Below are 25,525 nucleotides of genomic sequence, written 5' to 3' on the forward strand. Positions count from 1 at the left end.
GTTATTTGAAAAATGATTGTAAAGATTGAAGACTGACTCAAAAACATTCAAGCGTGTTCAGGACATGACAGATTACATTTTAGCACTACATAACTTCAATCTATCATTAACCTTCAATAATGGGCAATTCCTAAATTTAATGAGTACGGGAAAAGCAGACTTCTTTATCCTCTAGAAGCTCATCTAACTTATCCTAGAATTGAGATCTGCAGTCACTAGGTCTTTTTCACAACCCTGAAATACCTTCCTAGAACCAAAGGTTCCAGTATCTTATTCTTATCTCATTCTTATCTCTAATAAGAATCAATCAAGTCCCATCTACAAGATGAATGTGTGGCAGACTGTCAGGATTCTTATTATAAAACATCCATGCAGTATATACACAAATTATTATTGAATTAGAAGACCATGCTGTTTATACCAAAATATAATCTTATCAGCTAGCAATGCTTATAAAACATTCTGTTACTCAAGAAACATTTTGGTCTGTCTTCCAACTGTCTCTCAATAACAGTACCTAATCTCTGTGCATTTCCTTTAAGGGCTTTGTCATGTACATAAATAAAAGCAAGAGCATACTGTAAATTAAGAGTGTCCAGTTTCATTTGCTTACACCTAAAATTTCTTTCAAGATGGATAGTAAAAATAAAACAATAGAAAAATGACCTCTTAGCAGAGGGATTACATACTACAGCACAACTTTTAACTCCTGCTATAATGTTATGGCATTTAAAAAAAAACTTACTTTGGAATACATCTACTGGCATCCAACTATAGAGACGGCATTTTCTCCATGTCATGGTAAGTAGAAAAAATATTATTGCATATATAGAAAAGACACGCTTGAATTAGGAAGATCGAGGAAAAAAGGGGACAGAATTGCATAGCACTGGTACCTGGCATTCAGGTAGCAACGAAATATTTACACACAATGCAGAATGCATGTCAATTATCAAGTGCCCAGCATGCAAGACTATTCTAAGGTTGTCCCAGTGCTTGCATCCTAGTTGATGTATCGTAACTAAGTTACATGGTAAATCTATGCAATCGAATATATTCCTGGAATGCCTGCACTTGAGAGATTTATTGACATACCACACACCATTAATGACAGATGAATATCACATCAGCATTTTCCAGTGCCCCTTGACTTCTCAAAATCTATGCTATACTGCTTTAATTAACCTAACAAAACTGGACAGTAGTCAGGGATTTATTTTTTTTTCGCAAGTCCTCCCCATTATGCTCACAGAACTGTGTACTTTTTTTGGTTTATTAACAAGTAATCCTACTACTCAAATCTGGGTACCACATTCAGTATTACTGTAAAGTTTACTTTCCTCACCAAAAGAGCTATTACCAACTTCACTCTGCTCTATGGTAACAACACATCACGCTAAATTATACTGCAAGAAGTTTTGTAGTTAAAAAAATACATACGCTAGAGATTCCAAAGCCAAAAACTTTCAGAATGAAATGCAATAGTTACTCACACAAATATACCAAATTGGACAGGGTTAAGTTACAATAAAGGTATTTGAATAAATTACTTATTTTCCAGAAAAGCGTGACTTATGCTATGATACTTATGAGAGGTGCAGAAATTGTTCTCTGCGGGAGTCAGTCAATCAGGAGCTCATCAAGAAACAGAAGGAACTGCTACTGCTGGCCATCCTACTGAAGTGAATGGGAGGAAGGGAAACATCAGACAAAGAATGCAACCATTTGTACAATCTATCCAGTAAATAGCAAAGGTATTTACACAGAGACAGCTAAAAGCTACAACTGAACAAACACTGAAACGACTTCATAAGGTCGTGAGAATTTCGGGTAGATCTTATTTTACCCAGGCATTGGCTACTGTGCAGAGCCACTTGGTCACGTTACTCATTGTTAATTGCTCATTACACAGCTGAAGTTCCAGAAAATATTTTTAAAATGTCAACCCAGCACTATATTATTATAGCCTGAAAAAAAGCTTAACAAAAGTGCTTTCTTTAGAAAGCAGCTGACTTAATTCTTTGGGATTTTAAAACAGTCACTTCCCAAGTTCTTGAAAACACTTAACTGATGGTAAAATACTACAAAACTGGATATGGAGCAGAATGGTTGGAAATATGAGCACCCCAGAGAGCAACTTGGGGTGACCTTGCACTGAAAATCAAGCTCTCGAGTTGCAGACCACAAAATATTTATGCATTTTGTTTCAATAACTTTTCAACACCGCATTAAAGACTTCATAAAGACTTTAAGGGAACTTGCATTCCCAAAACACCCCATTTTTCCGTGAGCTCCCACATATACAAGTGCAGAACTCGCAGTACAGAGATTTGACCAGCACAGAAAACAGAATTAATCATATTCCTACATTAGAAAAGGCTGATTTCTGGTGCCTGGTAGAAGCAGCCCTAGTGTCAGGTCCCACTCTCCCACAGAACTGAGACCATCTTGCAAGCAGACAAATCAGGAAAGGTGCCAAAGAGCCCTACAGTACTATATCATCTCAAATTAAGACAGTTCTTGAAACAGATCAATATAGCAACATCTATACAGGGCTGAAAGAACTGAAATCCCCTTAAATATCAGTATAAATCAAAGTATTTAAGAAAATACCAGGAGATCAAAGACCATATCAGCATTGTATGTGAAGGAACCTTCAGAAAAAGAGCATTCTAACAATGAAAAATATCTCAAATAATGCAATTTAAGATCAAAGTAGCTCTCTCCCTAAGAAAGCAAACTCACAGTCACTGCCCTGCCCCAACGGTGCAAAGAGCCAAAGAACAAAGTAAAAACAGGACAGAGCAGAAACCAGCAAACAAGCCCTGGAAGCCAAGAATTAGTTGTGGCACAGCTCCTGTCAAAGGGAGGCTGCTCCAAATAAGCAATTTGGACCTATGAACACCAAGCCCTTCATCCAACTTGGTGCTTTATAGAAATGTAAGCTCCACAGAGGCACACTACCTCATTTTGGAAGGTAAAAAAAACCTGAGCAATGCGGAATAGATGGTATGGGATTGAAGAGTATTAGAGAAACATTATGGCAACTCTGAGAACTGGGCAACTAGAAAGTATGCCACGATGAAAAGCAAAATATTAGTGTTATAGAACCTCGATGCATCTTACACTTCTCTCACGAAATAGGTTTCTCTCAGCAGTATTTTGGAGCCCTCCTATTTACATGCTCTCAGGAGAGAGATCACATTTTTGAATCTGTACATTGAAAACCCAATGCTTCTTTACTTCTCATTACGGATTTCAAGAGATTAAACCAGTATTATGATTCATGTAGAACACAACACATGTTATCATCCAGATACAAGGATGGGGTATTTTCTCATCGTATCTTTCTCTGTGCATGAAGACAGAACTCCGGATAAAACTTGCATGAGAAGGTTAGCACTTCAGGAGATGAATCTTTAACAGCTGTCATGTTCTTATAGGAAAAAAGAGGTTTTTGATTTTATAATACAGAGAAAACTGCAAGAACTGCTCAGACATTCAGCCTGAATGGAGCATGGTGCTCCTCAAAGCTCAGATGCAAAACAGAGGACGCTGTTGCTGACAGAAGGTTGCTACCAGTGTCCCTCCCACACCAGGGAGGTGACCTGAGACTTTAATCTCTGGAATAAAAATAAACAACACAATACCAAGCTGTAAATATTGTATTGCATTGCAACTGCAGCATGCTAGTTTGAAGGGCAAACTTTTTCTCTCTTCTAACTGCAGAAAAGCACCCATGCTACAAGCCCCCAAGTATTCCTCATTTAACAAACATTCACAGTAAACAAGGAGATGGTTGCTACTTCCGGGGCTGTCCTCTGCTTAAAAAGCACTTTGCTGGTTCATTGTTAAATTTCCCAGTAGCCATTCAAGGCCATTTTCAGTTCTACCAAAACATGGAAATCAACATAAAATTCTGGTAGCTGTCTCTCTCACATAACCAACGTTTCTGTAACATCCTTGTATTAAAACACATCCTCTGAAGGGATTATGAAAAGGACAGACACCAAGTCCAATGGTTTACAAGAATAATGATGTAAAGCTCTCCATGACAGTCACTAATATCATGAGCATCACTCCACAAAAAAAGTTTAGAGACAGCCAGCTCTACTTTTGTTCAGTTTAACTCAGCAAATAGCTTCTTTATGGAAGGATGTAGAATATGAGGGCAAGAACTAAGAAATACAGTAAGGAATCTGAGAACTATAATTCATATCACTACTACCATTACTGCAGCTAATACAAGGATTTTAATGTGATTAGTATTTATACCAAGCTCATACTAAACATAATACACAAAAAATTTGCAATAAAATTTAAAAATTATTCTGTGAATTCAAGTTAAATTCTGTTTCACCATTGTTTATAACTAATATAATGTCACTGTTTTTGATTTAAAACGTAAACAGGTCTTTATAAGTGTGGACTACAAGTATTGAATCTTACCCCAGAGATAAGAAACACTTTACAGAAGTCCAAAACAGGTAAAATCTGCAAAAAACTGGCAGCTTCCAGAGTGTCCTGAAGGTTGTCCATGTTAAGGGAAAGCTTTGCAGTATAAATGAAATCAATGATCTTCTTCAGGCCTATTTTGTTGACACCATGAAGCTTAATGCACATTAAGTCCTGTTCCTTCATTCCTCCTGAGAAAGACACGTAGGTAAGATTACAAGATCGTTTTGATCAGATTTGAATGACTTCACAAACTTGTACAAACTTCAAAAACAACAAAAAAAAATCACCTGTGAACATCGCCTTGAAGTAGTCACTTGCAGAAGCCATCATTGCTCTGTGGACAGGAAACACCTCATCACCATCTCCTGGAACAAGGGTCACATCACAAAGCAAACCTTCCACTCGCAGCTGGTCAAAACCCTGCAAGGAGAGCACAATGCAAAGCATCCGCTGATTTGAGAGGGGAGCAGGAATTTGTTTCACTTTTCCTAATGTAAATACTAATTTTATTTTATTTACATAAGTTACAGTACCAAAAAGTCACTGAGGAATAAGCTGTCATTTTTACAATAATTATATCTAATATATTCAATGAGAATTATTCATTGAAAGCTTAACCAGAACATTTTCTATAAATGGCTGAAGAATACAAAGTACCCTGTGCCTCAGAAAGTTGCTTTACTCAGTTAATTAAGTTATTTCCAGGAAGGAATTTGTTTTGAAAACATGCGTTCCAGCAATTATTTCAAGGCAGGCACTTGTATTGTTTTTTTTAACCTATGCAGTCCAGACATGTGCACTCCAGATACAAATCTGTCCCACGCCACTTTAAGTGTTCCCCAAATTAAGAGGCTGTAAAATATCAAGGCTTGAAAGGGAAGCTTCTATCTGGTTCACTGCTTATCAAATTTATTAGCAAACTTTACAAGGCAAAATTAAGAGAAGAGCTGGTCTATTCCAAATCACTCACAATAGCTAACTGTAACAGAAAAGGAAGCTGTCTGCAGCAGCACCTTCAAGTAAGATTTTCCTCTAAAGACATACCCAGCTGGGCACACTGGGAAGATGCGTGGAACACTGGCCTCCTTCACATACTACGGAATAGAAGCTTCAACACAACGCTTCCCTTCAACCAGGCATGCCATCAGACATTTTCCTCATACTAATAAAGAAGGTAAACATTGTCTTTTGAGGCTTAACACTTGGAGAAGTCTTGGCCTCACCTCATGTAGTTTAAGAGTTAAGGTATCTTAAGGAAAGGCTGTATCTTTAAAATTAAAGGTCCGTAGTCGCCTATGAAGTCTGCTTGTAGCATATACTTAAGGACTATGAAAATAGACACTAAAGGTTACTAAAACTGGAACCTTTAACTTGCAGGAAAAGAAATTACAAGCCATGTTTCCTCATAGGCATTGCCAGCACAGCACGTCAACACATTTTGAGACCTCTTAGGAACTACAGGTACGGTGAAGGTTGTTGAGTACAGGTATTCTTTAGATCATCCAAAACTCTCAGTACATATCTGTACTGACACAAGTATTCAATTACCTGTAATACCACGGAACTGTGAGTATTGCTGGTGAAAAATCTTGTGGTCCCTGTCTTCGAAGACTGTAGATGGGCAGAGACGCCCATATCGCTGCTACCAAGAGATACTTTCATATGAGGATCCTCCTCTTCCACCAGAGATCTAAGAAGATGAGAACAAAGAAACCTTAAGATCAACCTCCTATTTTCATTAAGTGCTCTTTCACATTAAAACCACAGCCTTCTGGGATGACAAGTAACAGCACAGAAGCTATAGGTCAAGAAAACCAGCAGGCAACACAATCAATTCTATTCAGTTCTCTTCAACTAATCTAAGGAAGTGAAGTACCTAAACCGCATCATTTCAGAAACTCTATTTGCAGGTAATAAATCCTGGTCCCCTCCCCCAGATTAAGAGCCTCACGCACTTATTTCCATGTGCGTTCCCAAAATTTTAGGATGCTCGCAGGAGTCTCGTTCCATCTTCAAAATCAACTATTGCATCAGACTGCAGAGGAAAGCTACAAGATTCAAACATTAAATGCAACTTTAAAGTTCAGTGAATTCCTTCTTATGGCATACATCGTCTCGCTCACGCATGAATAACAGCAAATAACTAAGAGTCTCAGCTGTAAGCTACTTCGAGAAACACAACAAGGAATCCTTCAGGACACAATACTCAGAGTTTTGCTACTAGAGGCAACCACTTCATAACCTTAATTTACGATTTGCTAGTGCAAAGTTGTCACACATTTTAACTCCAAGCAATTACTGCCCAAATTCAGATGGAAAGGGCTAATTTAGGTAGAACTGTTAAGAATTACTGCTCCATTATTAGCCTACCACTTGCATCTTGAGATGTAAATTGGATTTACATAGAGATATGCATATGAGATTCTAATTACCTTAACCTGTAATTATTATAAAACGTAAATAAACTTCCTCTCCAGTAATGTTACTAGTTCCCATGAATTCTGTAAGCTAATGCATTACATATTAGCATGCATACCAATCTAATGCATATATACACAATATTAATTAGCAAAGAAAATTCTCCCGTCTGTGGATTAGTGGCTTAATTATTAATAAAGACTCCTTGTTTCAACACACATTCATAGTAATTTAAAATAAATGCTGCAAGTCTCAGATACAAAACATTCTCCAGATATTAAACATGCAGGTAAAACCATTGGCCTCTGAACAAGTTTCAGAAATTACTTTAAGTGACAAGAATGTGTTTAAATTAATTGGATCTTTTTCCCCAGTTTTGATTGGGATCGCTGTGTAAGGATGACATGAGAGTCTGCAGTTGAAACATATTGGTTTTCCTTCAGAAAGTGTTTGGTTTCTTTTTCAACAACTATTTCCCCCCCAGCTTCTTTTGGTACATCGCCTATAGAAAGCAGTTTCTGAAACTTTAGAGTTATTAAGATAGCACCACTGTGCTTCGTTCAAACCCATGGTTCCATCAGGTCAGCTACAAAAACATATTCATACAAATGCACCATTCAACAGCGCACATGGGTTTGAAACAGGGAGATTTTATGCATACAGACAAAACAGATTGTAGGAACAAGGGCACATCGAGATGGCTTTGACTCGTAGTGTAGCAACCCAGTAGTGAGACATGTAAGAAAATTCATCAGCGGAGACGTACTGCAGCAAGCAGGTCAGTCCTGTCTGAAACCAAATCACTGCATTTGTAAAGCAAATCCAGAGTGTGATTGAAAAAATTACAAGGTGTGTCTTAATTGGAAGCGCTCTCCAAGCTCCTTGCTGTACAATAAATGCACACAATATAACACAGCAGCAAAGCAGTTGCTCGTGACCTAAATCCACTTTGTTCTACAGCGTTTCGTTGTTGTTTTAAGCTTGACTGCAGTCTCATCAAGGAAACACAAACAATCTCAAGGGACATCTAGTCTTTACATCTGGACGCCTTTCTAAGAGAAGGAACATAAAGTCACATTGGGAGATGTCTGAGCGTGAGTGGAGGGGGACCACAGAGTCACCTGGCATGAATGTCACCGCAGTTGCTCTTGAAAGACCTCCCAGAAATGTCACATCAGATAGCTGTTCTACAAAGGGGCTTTAAAAGCTTTATTCTAAACTTGGAAGAAAACACAATGTCGACATTTCATATGAATCTCTGAAAGGAATTAATACAAAACTCCCACTGCTTTGTTCTAACAAGGTCCTTTATAGCACGTGACATCCCGTTACTGCTGCATAGCCAACAGGGGGATACAATCTGCACTCCAAGAAACCCATCCAACACCTCAGAGCTGTGGGCATCCACAGTTCCTTCCATTACTTGATTTCCAGCACATCAGTGGCACGGTCTGATATCTAAAACCTTTTGTCTGAATCGCAGCACTGTGTTCTTCTCTGGAAGGTTACTACAACTTCAGACAAGATCCATGGATGCAGTTACATGGTTGGGTTTTGCTTTTTTATTTTTATTTTTATTTTTGAAATCCTCTCCTTCCCGATTCAATAAAAACAAGTGGGCTTCTGTTGATTTGGTTGTTTGTTTTTTTACTTGTTCATTTTAATTTAAGCGCACTCCATTTTCATCTCCAGTTTGTTTGATGGCTTTGGAAGGCTCAGCACTCCCCCACTGCAGGAATTAACATTCGGGAGCTCGTTTTGGCAAAAGTTACGACACAAGTCAGCAATTCTTCAGGTTGCAGCACTCTGATCCCCTGAATCCAAGTCCTGGGAAACTCACAGGGCCCTCCCAGAGCAACCAGAAATGAGGAGCACACCATTGCCATTGGAGCAGTGTTAACATTGATCTGCACATAAGACCAGAAATCCACCTTTGCATGATGAAGTAAAAACGCAAGAGCTCTTCCATACTGCATGACACCAATATACAGAACAGAAACATGTCCTACCTCACATACAAGATGAATTTGAAACTGCCTGAATTTCTGCAAAGAGATTTCAAACTATTCAGCCCCAAAACTAAAGTTATGTTCTGTGAAGTGAATCCTCAGAAATATCTCCACCATTCATGCACAGAACCCACGGGTAACGTCGTTCGTATTTCAATGAATTCCCAATTAATACACAGTACGTACATCTGTCACATTTGGATGCTGCTACCAAAGGCATTATTTATATTCATTAACATAGGTCTGCTAAGCACTATAATTAATTAGATCATAATGAATGTAAATATATTGATTGGTACTTTATTGCAAGCACAGTATATCACAATAAAGCATACTACCAAAAAAAGAAAGCTAATTCATTTTCTAATTAATTCTATTGTTCTGATCAATAGAAGTCATTAAACAAGAAGAACAGCTGTAGCATTCTTAACTGGGGTTAAAAAAGTTGGAGGAGGCAGCTACCGCTACAACAAGACATACTGATAATCCACCAGTTGCTGTAAGTGTGGCTGTTACATCACTTTTCATGCATACAATTGCTCTGGATGGGCTTTTCAATTCTAAGCGTTAGGAACAAGGGGATGCCGGAGTTCAGCACACGGTATCAGCATTGCAATAGCAAAGCAGAGGAGCTTCCTGGCTTGCTGCAGCCTCTCAGCAGCACAGGGAAAGCCACCGGAGGTTAATTAGTTGCTATCACAGAAGAAGCTGTCATTCAGGAGTTTCTTTTTCACCTCATGCCAACTCTTTCAAGTACAGCAGTTTTTTCCTATGCCAGTGTAACTAAGTGTGCTTCGCTTTCCCATGACTCCAAGTTAATCCTCCGACTGATAATTTTGTAGCAACAAAATATGCAAAGTAGCGTGCATTGTATGGAAGTTAAATAGCCTAATTTCATTGCCCCCATCAATTTGAATGACAATAGCTTTGATTTTCACCATTTAAAAAAAGTAACAAGATCTAGACTGCCCACTAAATCCATTATTCCCTATAAAGGTATTATTTCTCACCTTATACTAGGTGAACAAGGTATCTGAATACTCCAGCTGTACACTCAGCAACTGGAAAGATGACTAAGCCAAACGTTCAGCTATGAAAAAACACTGGTAAGGCTCTTGAACTACTGCAAACAGACATGAAGCCACAATGACTTCCTCATAGCACAGGAAAAGCATACTGCACTATCACTGCTAATTACCACCTCAGTGGAGAAGAAGAACAAATCCCACAGTACTATTTAACCATAGGATCAAGGTGAAGGCTTGCTGAGGGCTGAGTGCATCCCCCAGCATCAGCATCATTGGTGCCTTCCTTCCAGATGTGCTTCAAGTCTTGGAAGTTTCCAGCACCTCCTGACGAGTATTTCTCAACAGGATTTGCTTACAATGTGATTCAGAGGCAATAGACAAATGGCTTCCTAAAGCACTCTGCAAATATCAACCTGTTGAAACAGCCTGGAGTCAGCCAAGTGACTTACAGTAAGCAGAAATTGGTGGCACCCATGCTAAGTTAGCCAGGAATATTTTAGTCCAGAGAAAAGAGTAGCCACTGTGGGTAGTGCTCAACAACAGGAATAGTAAGATCATTCCTTAAAACACAGTGAAAGAATATGGAGTCACTCTTACGTGGCCACAAGAAACAAGGCAACTATGAATGTTACTGGGAATGTTTTCACTTGTATCAACAAATCATTGCTCTGTTTGAAACAATGTACAGGGCACGGTTTGGAAGAATCACCGGAGAGGCCTACAGCTGCATGTTACTTGGTGTTCTCCCATTGAAACTCACTACCTTTGTGTAACAGAGGAAAAGCTTACCATAGCCATACTGTCCAGCCAGTGTTTTCTTCAGGTGGTGAAGCTCCACAGACTGTTTTGGAAGGGATTATAATATTTTCTCTGTCAAATCACCATCCAGTGGACACGAGTGCAGTGTTCTGGTAAACGGCACCTCCAGAAATCACATCTGGCACGTGCCAGTACCATGGTATTCAGCAACAAAACGTCCTCTCTCTTTCATACTAAGCTACTCCTGTAACAATAGAGATCTTTACTATTTGAAAGATATGGGATGGTACAGGGCTGCTCTGCCCTGCATGCAGCTGTGCATGTATTTTGCTAATGAACCTATTAATGAGAAGTCTAATAAATACAGTGAAACTCTTCTATACTATTAGATATAGTAATTCTTTGCTTTGTGAGCATAGTCTGCCAATAAAGCTTAAGTATCACCTGTCTCACTGTCTTTCCACTACAAACAGATGTTCCAGCTCCCTAAATAATGAATGTAGGAGTTCCCCAACAAATTATATGCCATCGAGGAGCTCGATGAACGTAACTGATACAGTAGCACCGTATGAAATTATCTTGTAATACTTCCATTAAGAAATTCTAAAATCAGTATAACAGAGAGGAAGAAATTACGCAGTCGCAGTACTTCACATTTCTTCCACTCTGAATCATCTGACAACACAACTTGAGGGCATCCCTTATTCTGGTAAATAAATAACTTCTACACTTGTCTCCCCACTACAGTAACATCTTTTTACTATTTTTAAGTAAGAGTTTCTAACTTCATTCCTTTGTGGCATCAGCAACCAAGTAAAACTAACCCATTCCATCAAGTTGGTAATGATTTCTTAACAGAAAAAATCACAAAGGATAGCACAAGAAATGCAAGCTTACATCTTGTGTGATCTCACCCAGAAGAGAAAGACAAAAGACAATTTTTTTTCTGGACAGGTTGGCAAACCAACCAGAATGTCCAAATTTCTGTTACTGCTTTAAGGGCGTGCAGGGACTGGCACAGGGCAGTTGGTGTCGTATTCTGTACCCTTTGCTGCTGCTGAACACCTGGAAGTAGGAGAAATGCAAGAGCAGCACTGGAAGGATCTACAGAAATGACCTCCCACGCGTGTTTTAAAAGCCATAATTTTAATGGATGAACTGGAGGCTGATAATGTAACAAGGAACACTTGTACTTATCCAGTTATCGTAATTCCTTGAAACTCCATTTTCACGCTGCTCACCTGGAAGGCGCTGCCACAATCAGAACGTGCAAACCTTCACCCCAGGTGAATTAACACCACGCTGTCGCCGCTATGGTTGCTATTTTCAAAAGCAGCTACAGCAATTAGTGCAGCACCCCTCACACCTTGTATGTTCCAATATCTCGCTTTTTATACCTGACCTTTAGAGGTTAGAAGGGCATTAGCAGCTGAACACGTTAATATTCGTTTAGTACTATGGTGAGTTCTTTGAAATCTACATTCAAGGAGCAAAGGTACAAAGCTTACTGTTTCTTGAATTAAATAAGTGTTCTTGCACGCATTTATCCATCCTGCCTTTAAAATCAGGTTGTTTCCAATACTGTATGATATTGTACAATGAGGGCAGACAGACAGCTTCTGTGTAGCAAAACAAACCATGAGAAGTCACCAATTATTCACTAGGCTCTAAGGGTGCCAGGAGAGGTGGATAAGGGATTCCAGACCCAACAAAATCAGCAAAGAATGACAAGGACAGCTCACGGATGCATGCTGAGGGGCAGCAAGCAGAGGTGGGTGGATTCCCGGCTCTGACTGCGGCTTGGGCACAGCTACACATGAAATACTCATAGCAATGAGCAGCTCCTGCTCCCAACCTAGCTGCACAGCGAGAGAACATGAATCGATCTGTAGTGGTCCTTGCTCCTTCTGTACACCAGGTCTTAGCAAAGAAGAAAAGCTGTGGGGGTAACTGCCTGAGAAAGCAAGCTACGATGGCAAGGAAAAAGCTGCAGGAAACAAGAGCAAACCTACAATGAGAACAGTGAATCAGCCTTACAGAAAGAGAAATTACATTGCATTTTTAGAAAAAGCAAATTCTATTGTGAAAGTAGGTAGTGCATACCTACCAGTGAGGAGTTCAACATTTTCACCACAGATTTAGATCGCATCTAAGGCCAACATCAAGCATGGAAGCAAAGCAGACTGCACAGTTCTGCCAGCACCATCACCAGAAGCACGAAACCACCTGGAATGGCTCCAACAGCAACTCACTGTAACCAGGCAGGCTCAAGAGAACCTACTGAAGCTGTTCTAGAATGAAAGTTTGAAATACAGTTTTGGAGACAAAAGCACAGATGTCAAGCCATTCTCAACGCATTTTTTTTAAACTGAAAATGTATGTCAGTCAATGCCACTTGGACTCCAACACATCTCATCCCCACCCTGCCATAACACTCCAGACACAAGCACACAATGTCAGCAGAAACCAAGAAAAGCACTGGGAACACTCAGGTGATGAAAGCTGTACTGAGTGCCAATGGAACCGAGCAGAGCGGGGGACATGGAAATAAGGGTAACCCCAGCATCACTTGGAACATTGTTGTGTTACTTGACACAAGGCCAAGCTGGGACCAAAGGCCAGCACTAAATGAAGTCCCACAAAGCTAGCAAAGGACCGAGCAACATCCACTGCTTAGGTTTCATTTCCCAAAATGCACACGTGCACTGAAAACATTCCCCACAAAATTATTTCTTAAACAACTAAGGACTATCGGAGCTCTCAAGCTGTTTGTTGCATAATTACAGCCCACTGGTTAAATCAAATATGTTTTCCACAGAAACAAAGCAATATTTGGCTCAGTCATTGCTATAAAGCTTTTGTTCCTCGCAGTATGCGGTCTCTCTGGGAGCCTTAGCACCACATCCACATTTATCTATTTGACAAAGGGTTTGCTTTCATTGAGCCATTTATAGCTTACATTCGCAGACCGATTGTTTAACGATGCTAAATTACAAGCGGTTCTCTAATGACATTTTGCCAAAGTTGGTGTTAGTGCATCGATTCCTACCATTAAAAACAGAAAGCAAAGCGCATACGCACGCTTTGCCATTTTTCTAAAGAACTATTTTACGCCCTTGATGTTCAAAACTGCAGAATGCAGTCACTTGGAGGCATCATATTTTACACTGTACTGACACATTCTATTTCTCTGCCCTTCATATTTGGTCTTAAGCATCGGAAAGGTAAGTGCTAATTCTGGCTGCACAGCTTCACGCTTCCTGCACATTACAGGAAACACTGCAAATATTTTTGCATGCACCGGGAGATTACAGCTCTGCCTGATGTCATTAAGTTTAGTTTTCGCATACACAGAAATCATTAAATTAGCAGAATGGTTCCTTAGAATGAAAGCAAAGCTAATGGACTAAAACCCATTTATTTTTATGGTGGCACCTGCACAACTGAGCTTTGGCGATAAAAAAAATATATATTCCACTGTATCCCTGTAACAACTTACTCCCATACTTGTTCTTTGTCGCAGAACCGTTGTTCTCCTATATGCTACAGAGGATAAATCTGAATGCTTAAAGGCCAGCGAATTAATACCCAATATTCCAACATCACGGTTTGGTAATTAACCCTTGCTCTTTCTGCCTAGGACCTTCCATCATTCCTCTTGCTGTCACTTCTCACTGCTGTTTAGTATTCCTTGACTACACCCCCCTGGGAAGACTGGAGCTTTTTGTGTTTGGTTGGTTTGGGTTTTTTTGTTTGTTTTAAGGTTGGCATTGTAAATTGTTTCCCCCACACACACATTATTAATGTGTTTAAATGTAAGCATATCAGATAACACACGTGGGGTACTTGTCCATTCCAGGATAAAGGATAAAAATTCTTTTTTGCAGCCGATGCTGCAACAGTCTCAGTCACTGCAGGACTAAACATTATAGCAACGCTATGGATATGCACTTCCATTTTAGTGCTCTAACTACACATGATCACTCCACAATCCCCACTAATCTCAATTAGAACTCTATTATTTTTAAGACTCCAGTATTCCCCATGTGCTCTCTATGGAAACACAGAGATATCCCCATCCAAACTCAACAGAAACTACTGCACAGCACTACAGCAAGTATAAAACAACTGCACAAGGCTCTCCCCACAATAACAATTAAATTAGGGCAAAAAACCAACAAACTGGCAGATGTGGTATTCAGGCAGAACAGGTCAAGTAATATATTCAAGATAATTCAATGGAAATGATTTAGAACAGCACAGCATAATGTCATTATTGCAGGATTCTATGGAAGGAGCAGGCGACTGCGAACCTTTAAGTCATGGAATCACCTCTGAAGGTCTGACCAGAAAAAAGAAATCAGATAAATGAGGACGTCTTATGATAACCAATTTCTCTTGTTTTGCCAGTTTATTACTAGAATGAAGTTTTACATTTCAAACTTCGAATAACTTACTGAAGCATCTATTTAAAAAGCAAAAATAAGATTAACAGGCATAAGCAAGAAGTCTATGTACTGGGATTAACGGTAGCCTTCTATTTATTTACGAAACAAACCTCTTCCAAACGCCACCTCCCCTCCTCAATTGCAGGCACACATTGGCAGATTATTTTTAATAAGCATTTGGGGTGACCGGACATTGATTTTCAACACAGTGAAATGTGAAATGTCCAGCAAACAATTGCTTCAAGTGGAAACCTTGCCAAAGGTAAGCGAGGCTTCGCTGCGCTGTGAATGGAGGAGCACTGCCTGTCAGATGTAAGAAGAGCCCAGCACAAGGGTGTGCTGCAAACACCCAGTGGAAGCAGTGGACACAAAGTGGTCGCAAAAGACACCCGTCAATGCAGCCCATCTCTGAATTACCCACACGCAGCTTGCCCTGTTTAAGTGTATCATCGTATAGCATCAATACAAAGAGCTCGCTGTAGAGCAAATCAGATTTGGAAAAAAAAACACAAAAAAGCATTAACCTACATAAGCAGCTAAAACCAACACTGATCACTCCGGAGTATTAAGAATTCATTCTACTTCTTCGCACACTGACTTCCATTACTGCACTGTATATCCAGTCAGAGATCCTTCAAAACCAGATCGCTCAGGATGGACGTACTGCATTACAAACCCTCTGATAAGACCAGGCTGGACGTGGCTCTGGGCAGCCTGGTCTGGCGGTTGGCAACCCTGCACTCAGCAGGGGGGTTGAAACTCAATGATCTTTGAGGTCCTTTTCAACCCAGGCCATTCTGTGATTCTATGATAAAGATAGATTTGGACCACTGCATTTGTTTACTTCTCATACCATCAGTCATTGATGGAAATGCACTCAAAGAACAGCTTCCATTTAAAAATATCAAACCACTGCTCAACAGACAGCACTAATTTTAGACACAGATCATTCCACATGAAGATTCTTTTAATTCAATTTTACTTATTTTTAAACATGGCATGTTGAGGACAAAGAACACTTAAATCAACATTTAGCTTTCCAGAAAATGTTTTGACTCAAAATAGGATTAGAGAGGCTCTTGTTATCCTAGTTTCTAGTATCGAATTATTTTTTACTATTTTTGCCATTGAAATGTTGCTATTGAATTAGTAGATGTGTATCATAGTACTCTGATCTCCAGGTTTTCCACAAGCATTTCTTCCATTCCTGTAAGAGGAAGACGTGCACAACTTTGGAAAACGATCTAAATGACATCCCTAATGTGAATGAGAACATTCTCCATAAGACCCTCACGTATGAGATGACATCAGGTGATGACATTGTGAACAATCGTACTTTGTGAGCATATTTCATTACACCTTAAAACTGCTATACATAACCACACCGATCTGTCGTTCTTTAATTCAGCGCTTCCCCTCTTAACTTCTGCTTGCTTCTATCTATATTTTGTTGTTGGTTTTTGTCTGGTTTTAAATCACCTGTTTTTAAGACACGGTCATCAATAAATACCTGCAATTCTGAGAAATCCTACATTTCCAGTTTGGGATCATTCACCAGCTCCTTTCCTCTGGTTTACTTGCTGGAACCACTCGCCTGCCTCCACCAACACAGAGTCACCTGTGCCCATCCCCGCACACCAACACAACAGCAAACACGAACACTTGCCCCAGCAGGGCATACACTTGCTGTAAAAGCTTTTGCACTCATTTCAACCAACTGAGTCTGTATTCTAAGCCCTGATGAAGAAAATGCAAAAGCAGCTCGATGGAAGCACACACCTGCCCGTATGTCTGCACATTTCAACCTTCCACACTAAATCACAAGTTGCATTAGAGCTATGTACACTGATCACATGCCAGCAGCCCATTTCTAATATGGACTTTCCCTACGAAATGTCCCTGGATCTCTTGGTGGACTTGGGGCAATCTCAAACTATTCAGGACCAGTACCACCAGGAGACAGCTTGCCTTCTCCCTCTGAATAATGTGAGGGCTTTCTGGAAGGGTCCTTAAAACTGCAACTATATCTGTAGCTATGGGAAACCATACAGCAGTGATTCGCTGCTTCTCCTTTCCACTGCCAAAAAAGCAGTACCAGACCCAGTGCAAACAGCAGACTTCCCCATAACAAACCCACCCACTTGCCTACAAATCCATTAGCTCAACTTCAGCAGGCCCCTTATTTCATATACTACCTGGACACAAGTTTCCTGCAGCAGAGGACTCTCCCGGGTAAGCTCTCCGCATGCATTCTGCACCTTGGGAACAAACTTTTAAAGCAGAAAGTGCAGTTAGATTTATCCGGCTGCACAGCTCGCAGGACAATTAACGTTTTACAGGGGTACTTTGTACAGAGATGCCTGCTTCATCTGAGCACCAAACACTCTCAAGAGCCACAGCTCGGCATTCCAGTACAGGGAAACTAAGGCAGAGTTCAGGTATCAGGTACACAGACCTCATAAAATGTGCAAGTCCCAACAATGGGTTTACTCTCTAGATAAGTTACTTATAAATCAGCTTTAGAAGCTTCATCCTACTTCTAATGCCAACTTTAATTCAAGAAAAAGCTTGAAGGATTGGAATTTCACTGTAAGTGTGACAAAAGCCGAGCCTTTAAGGTCTCCCTGCTTTCCGTTACAATAATTGCACTACAAACCCATAACACTAAGACACCAACTATTAAAGGGACTAAAGTTCCAGTTTAGATTTGTATACTCTAGATCCAAAATATCAAACGTGGAAGTGCTCATCTGTAAATCCAGTACTTCTATGGTCATATTTTACATCAATAGATGCACTGTTTTACGTGTCGCTTGCAAGTACGTACTTGAAAGAAGCCCCTTGCCAGCGTGCAGAGCATTACCTGTGGGAGAAAACCTACAGCCGTGAAGGTGAAAAACGCATCACAAAGCACTTAGCCAATTTAGCATCATCTCTGCAATGAAAAAGATGATTCCATCACTGATGTTACCGACCGATCTAAATCACAAGGTTGGCTGTGCCCGTCCACACCTGCTATCCAATCAATTAGGTGCCATTTTGTAACATTTGTCTTTTTTTCCCCCTCATGAAGTGCATGAATCATTTTGAGGCTACATTTGAGAGTCCTGTTGATGTCAGGGCAGTGAATAAACACCTCCATAAGCATTCGGATACGCGGAATCATTATGAAAATGATTAAGGCTGCTGCTCACATGTTTCTCGTGCACCGGATAAGCACAGCATCATATAGTTAAGTATGACCACTAAACCTGTTCGCATACTTTGAGCACATAGAGGTAATCAGCTATACGATCCCTGCCATAAAAGCTGAAGCACACACAGAGCTAGATTAACAACTTAAAGGCGACACACAAAAGCGTTCCATTTGAGCAGCGGACGGATCAGACCGGGCTATTTCTGATGTTGCCTGCATTTAGCAAGTAGTTTTCAACGCACATCAGACGAGACCAGAGACATTGCTACTGTGAAATAGGTTCCAAAGCCTCACAACTCTCAAAGTATTTTGCATTTAGTCATTAAAAAACACTTACGGTAAGCAACAATTTATTGGAAATAGCTGGCAGCCTTAAGCATATTGGAGGTACTCTGTGACACAGATTTTCACGCAATGGATTAAAGCATCTATCTTAAAACAGGAGCGTTCCCTGCCCAGGTTCCATGCAGGCAGGTTGGCTCTGCAGCCGCTCGCCTTCCCGGCTGGAGCGATGCTGACCGCACGCACCGCACCTCTCGCACGGCTTCGGGTCCACCGCCTACCAACACAGCGCTCAGCAACAAGCAAAAACCATCCAGAGAACCTCTGAACACCCATTTCTTATAGCACGGCCCTACAGCAGCTGCAGCAAAAAAAAAAATAAAACCACCACCAAAAACTGGGAAGCACGAATCCCGTAGCTATTAGGCTGGGATGCTATCGGAAAGTCAGTTTTTACAGTGATTTCCCAAATACAGAAGTCACCTACACAGTTACTTCTGCATTTTGAAGCAACTCATTTTGAGAGAGCTGCTTCCTTAGAGGCAGAAGCAGTTTCCTACCCGAGGCTGAGCTTTATTTCACAGAAGGAAACAAAGCCACCTGTATATTCTAACACACAACTCGCAGCAGCAAAAGGTGAACAAAAGCTCCACCAAGATTTGGCAAGGCAAACAAAGCACGCCGCTCTCATGGCTATCAAAAATGTAAAGCTACTGTACATGGGCAAAGCGAGCAACTATGTAAGCATTCAGATACCAATGATTTCTATTTCTCATTTAAGCTTTTATTTTAACTTTTTAAAATGACCGAAGGCATTCAAATTGCAATAAGGCTACAGCTTGCAAGGATAAAAGACCAAAGCAGGGTGATTTCTTTCGTAGAAGAGCACGAACAGAAGTGCACTACAACAGAGCAAGTGATTCCACGTTCAGTTTTCAACCGGGAGGAAATGTTAGCATATACACCACAAATTAAGCCTGCCTCACACCTTAACTTCTCCATTCAGCTCTACAAATTAACATCAACATGAACTTTTCAAAAGAACATTCACGGTATTACGAATATGGCTTAATCTGCACAGTTTCTCTACGTTTCAACAAAGAGGGAAAGACTCAACACGACATCCATCATGAAACATCCAGGATAAAAATCTCAGGGTCTACATACAAAACAAGGTAAAATTCCGGGTGCCAATGTCATTCAATACATAACAAGGTATTTTTGCCACAGGGTAGTCTCACGAAAGAATTCCCACCTTAATATCCTCATTTCTCTCACTTACATGTATGCTGGAGAAAGTGGCGATGACCTGGATGTTTTAAGCACAGGAACTGGGAATTTCCAGATAGCAGGAGAGCTCGTTTTCCATTTCAATGGCATGTTGTCACCACGGTACTACAATAACAGTAAACAGCGTTTCCATAACAGACTACCAACTAGGACTTCCATTCCACACACTACTGACACAGCAGTGGCTGCTGCTAAGAACAAGGAAATGATTCTGCCAATGCCCTTAAACCGATGCTTCCAATCTGTAAGACGGGGCTGCAAGGCATCTCCTTTTAAATCCTGCTGTCCCCTAAAGCAATACGATGATTCTATCGTTCTAACTCAACAATAGTGCCACCTCGTTAGGGAAGCGCTGACTGCAGTATATGGATAAAAAAAAGAGAAAGACTGCACCGTGCACACCAGCACAATGCAGCTTTATTTAATAAAAGCAACTAATTCTTCAAGGAACTATTTCTGATGCTATTGTTCTACCTTAACAGGGACACTGCAGCACTGCACTATATATATTCTCTTCCTATTAACCTCATTTCTGACCAATGAAAGCAGAAAAATGGGTTTCATATAAAAATGAAACAACGTACCTACTCAGAATACACTTGTCATCCTCTGAACATTCTTCTTTTGAGCTGCAACAATACAAATGGGATATAAATCTCAGCATAGCCTTAGGCCACGGCTAATAGAGATCAGTGACTAAATTCAGCAGCCTGTTTTCCTCCTGTGCAAGCTCTGACCAAACAATACAAGAAAGCCATTATGGAAAAAGCCCATTGCAGAAATCAGTCCTTCTAATCCATAGCTAGGAAGACAAAATAAAGCATAAATCGCTGCAGGTTTCTGCATGCTCTTCTAACAGCTTCTGCTTCAGGACGCTCTCATTTTCCTATTCTCATTTCCAGGGAGGATGAGCAAAATCTCATGCATTTTACAACATGCTACGGGAACAGAAATATCACTCTGTCTTCCGCAGCACAGAAGCGGAGAGCAGCGTGCTGTTAATAGCAGTCCTCGTAGGGACGCTATCAACAATCTAATCCTGAGCGTCCCCTGGCCCCCCCAGCCCCGCAGCTCACGCATTGCCTGGAGAAGCAGGGAGGCAGCCGGGCACGCAGGTGTCCATCAGGGACCACTCTGCAACTCCACGCTCCGCTCCGTCACCTCCCGGGGCTGACGACAGCGGGGAGTTTAGAAGGCGAGCTATTAAAAACGGAATGGAGAATTTAATGGCACATTGTGCATAAGCCGATCAGGTTTCTAGGAAGAAAAGGGAAAAGCTTTGACTGCATTGATTACCTCCCTTAAGGAAAAAAAAATGATGTTCCACTTATGGCCACTGTCGACAGTATCAACGCTATTCAAGGCGTTTATTCTATAGATTTCCGAACAGCCTTTGTGCAGCGTGACAATGTTTCTGTTCATCAGGACAGCTTAATCCCATCACAAAAAGCCAACACCCTGTCACACCGCTCCGCAATAAAGAATGGAACAAAGAGCAGGATGCCTACAAATTTTGAAGGCATTTTAATAGCGCTTAGTAACACTCCGATGGGTTTTTCGGAGGTGAAACCTACATTGTTAAGTTTATTTGGGGGATGAAGTCACCGTGCAATAATTGCTGCTTCTGATTGTTATTAGTGAAAATGTTTCCCAAAAATAGTTTTTGTACATTTAAGACTGTTACCATAGCCACGGGCAATGAACTAAAATAATCCAGGAAGATCATATCCCAGGATGAATTCAACACTGGATACATTTATTGAACAAATCCAGCTCTTTGAAAATCTTCATTACACATTAGCAACATTAAGACTGGAAAAATTTCACAGGAGCTGCTACTCAGAGTGCAGCACAGACATGAGTTGGACAGGACAAAGTATTCATATGCTATAAATATTAAGAAACAGCAGTCCCACGAATAGGAAGTATGCATTCTTAGTATCAAGGAGCCTTACACTATTAGTAGAATGTATGCATTTACACGTCAATATCCACACTTGTGTGCTCACAAATTACGTGTGCCCCAGTACGTAGCAGATTGCTAGATCATCCTGCTCTGTGTTACTACACTGAAGGCCTAAAACTCCATTTGAAACACATGAAATAGTAGGTCCCGTAGCCACATAGAAAACCTCAAGATTTTGAATCTGTACACAAACTTGCTTTTGCATTTACCATCACACACAAGCTGTCTCATAACAAGCAAATAACGCCGCTCTTTCTTCATTCTGAGCGCACAGCTAGTGCCACCACCTACCAGCCATCTTAAATCTGCACCCATCTGCTCTACCCAACCCAAGGAGTTCACTACAGGCTGCACAGAGAGGTGGTGGTGCCCCGTCCCTGCAGACACCCAAGGTCAGGCTAAACAGGGCTCTGAGCACTGCTGGAGCTGTGGGTGTCCCTGTTCAGTGCAGGGAGTTGGACCAGGTGGCCTTTAAGGGTCCCTTCCAACTCAAATGATTCAATTCCATGATTCTGTTTATCAACTGCAAGCACTGCTAGTACGAGAGAATGATGCCAAGGACATCCCATGCAGCACCTTTTCAGAAGCAGCTGTGTTAATACTATCTGCATCTGTTTTTAACGAAGAAAAGGTCCGCTTCAGCAGTACAGTCATTGCCACACATTGACCAGTACCAAGTCAACCAACACACATCCAGAAAGCAGATGTGCTCCTCAATTCTGAGACCAACAAGATCACTCTGTATAGAGCACAACATTTGTTTTCGCATACCTCCTCTCTCCTTTGTGTGCTTCTGCCCATCTCTGTTTTTTCCATCTAGTTGATAAGCAATCTAATTAAAATCCTTACAGGAAAAAAAAACAAATCAATAACAGTAAATTTAACATTTTTAAAGGTTTATAAAACCTAAGCACCACCCAGCTTAATCTACTCCCTACACTCTGCACACTACTGATGAAACAGTCAATGTACAAAAAGCACAGAGCTGAAGGAAGTAGCAGTGCTGGGTACTCCAAACCCAGAGAAATGCCTTTCACTTCCAAGAGGAACCACATGAGAAACAAATCCCCTATCTGCACATCACTGTACATCAAATGTCTTCCTGATGGTCCCAAATCAGTTAAGTACTCCCTGAGAAAACATCACCTAACCATGCTTTATGTGAACGAGTCCTCCCAGAACAGATCTCAGTATATCATTCTGTTATTTTAATTAAGTCTCCAGAATTTAGCACACCCAGTACACATTTTAAAAGGTGGAGAAAACAATTGCTCCCCTAGAGCGTTCAGTGCCCACTGGAAACACCACGTTTCTGTCCTCACATTACATTGCTTTTCCATTCATCCCCACACTCATCGGTCCTGAAGGCCAAAAGCAGCACTACAGCTCTGTGCAGATTCCCATTTGCTGAGGAAACAGTTGTTCCTGAACAAGTGCTACAAAAACACTCCATTACAGCAGCAAACCAGAGCACTCTGCTTTGCTTCAGCATTTAAAAGAATTTTAAATCTAAGGAGTCGGATAATTGCTCAGATTGAGCTGCTCCTTGGGACCATTCCCCTCATTTAAGGGGTGTGACTTTAAGCAAGTTCACTTTCAAGTTTAATATATTAGATACTTCCAAACTTGCTTGAAGTTATATTCTACTTATTATCCAAGCGTCTTGCTGATCTTTTATGTTGCATACGAAAAACAAGAGGAAGCCTTTCGTTTTCAAGCAACTATTCTATGCTACTCTTTCCAAACCTGCACTGTGTAGACTGACAGCAAAGGCAGTGAGCAGCATGGCATCGAGCACAGCTGCTGGAAACTCCTCCATGAAGTAACTGAACAGGTGGCACAAGAAGGAAAAGAGACCAGAGGCCAAGTCCCAAGGAGCCATTTCACAGCCTTGAGCTGCTGACATGGTGTGAAGTGATTGAGGCCATACAGCAAAGCCCACAGACAACACTTACATGAGTGCTGACCATCGCTGGGGTCGGGCTCCTTCCCACCATAGCTGGGACTGTTCCCCCCGTGATTCTCCCTTCCTCCTCCCTTCCATCGTCCCCTTTCCTTTGTGCACCTTGGACACCAAGCTACTCCTATGTTACCACATGCATGCTGCTGATACACCATGCTTCTGCTGCTTTTTGCAAAATGCACCGTGCTATGAACTACAGACTCTCTTCTAACGCTCACGCTCCTGGGGCACATGCATTTCCCACCAAACTGTTAAACCACCTTTGAATTCCCCATCAGACTGCCTTCCCTTTGTGGTTTTTCCAAGAAGAAAAAGTCATGCAGAAAAATGCGACCGAACACAGCAGCATCATTAGAACACACTCGTTTGAGAACACTTATCTGAGTCTTGGAAAGCCACATGAATTCTATAGGAAAACCAAGCAGTGCGAAGCCTAACTTCTAGATGTGCCACTGGATTTTCATCGGTTTTAAGACAGACTTCTTCTAAAGTCTTTAAAGTATACAAAAGAAAAGCTAAAAACATTTGCTCAGCCAAACAATTTGCTGTGGGTTAAGTGATGGCCTGCTTTGCTCCAGCCAGCTGCTTACATCCCATTCATCTCCTGCGTATCTGAGAGCTGAAACCACTAGGGGGGAATAGGGCTCTGCTGTAGGGGAGCTTCCTCAACCTTGCAAACCCTTTCTGGAGGGACCTGAGAAATCCTCACCCCTCTCATAACCCTGTGTTCATTTGAACCATAAAGGAAAATGTTCAAAGCTACAGCGAGCGGGCAATGCACATCTCCCATTTACATTCAGAAATGCAGACAGGAAGGTTGAAATATTTCATTGCATCAAAAATAACATTTGCTAACACTAGGCTACTTTTTACTGGCAGTACTTAAGGTTCTGGACTCAGTGACAACCAAGAAGAGGTTCAAATGCTGACGCTCACCAACTTTCAAACATCATTAAACTTCTGATATTTGGTCCCCATACCTGGTGTTCTAAAAATAAAACGATTCAAAGCCTTTTTGCTTTTTTAAAAAATGGTTAACACCTCTTTTAAGTGATTTTTAACCCCAGTACAGTTTGCTTCGGGCTGAAGGCAGAACCCCTGTTTCAGATTGGAAGGAACTTCTCTGGTTTTTTGTCCATCTTACAACTACCAACACCTTGAACTGATGCATGCTGCTGCACGAGGCCATGTTAACACAGAAGAAAATTAAAAATACAACTCCAGAACTCCAATAAAATTGCAAAGCCGTAGAACTCAAACGCAGTAATCGTTTCCCAATCAGATCACATCTCAGCATTCTAAAAGCAGCTCAAGGCACAATCCTAGAAGACGAATAGGAGCAAGTAATGCACAGCTCTTCTCCTCAGGATCTCTAAGGAAAGCATACAGAAGGAGAGCTGCATTGGCACAGTGTTCCCTCCAGGAGATACTGTGGTATTCCCCAAATACTGAAATAGAAGAAAAAACCAGTCATGTGCATCTGTGAGTACTTTTCAGGAAACCACAACTGTTTTAGAAACTTCAGAGATCTACCTTACGATTAAATAGCATTTCAATTAGATTTCCTAAGATACATTAAGAAATAACTTGTAGAAGAGCTACAGACAGTTCTGAGTTACACCTGTGCTCTGACTCACTCCCCATCACCCTGCAAAGACACTTGATATGTTTTGGGGTTGTTTCCATTGCTTTGTTGCTGGTTGGGTGG

At 40.9% G+C, this 25,525-nt stretch overlaps 1 protein-coding gene across 5 annotated transcripts in view; it reads right to left on the reverse strand.

Moving 5' to 3' along the window:
* Positions 1-25,525, reverse strand: part of KLHL13 (kelch like family member 13) — a 71,026-nt gene that overhangs the window by 12,980 nt on the left and 32,521 nt on the right. For 4 of the 5 annotated variants that reach the window (XM_021405974.1, XM_021405972.1, XM_021405973.1 and 1 more), the window contains 3 exons: positions 6,007-6,148; positions 4,746-4,878; positions 4,450-4,646 (listed from right to left, as the gene is read on the reverse strand). In XM_021405974.1, coding sequence (XP_021261649.1) covers positions 4,450-4,646; positions 4,746-4,878; positions 6,007-6,148 — 472 coding nt within the window. Of the gene's footprint in view, positions 1-4,449; positions 4,647-4,745; positions 4,879-6,006; positions 6,149-19,880; positions 20,009-25,525 lie in introns of those variants that run through there. The other variant, XM_021405971.1, reaches the window with a different exon arrangement.

This window comes from Numida meleagris, chromosome 8 (genome assembly GCF_002078875.1).
Source record: "Numida meleagris isolate 19003 breed g44 Domestic line chromosome 8, NumMel1.0, whole genome shotgun sequence".
NCBI classification, from domain to species: domain Eukaryota; kingdom Metazoa; phylum Chordata; class Aves; order Galliformes; family Numididae; genus Numida; species Numida meleagris.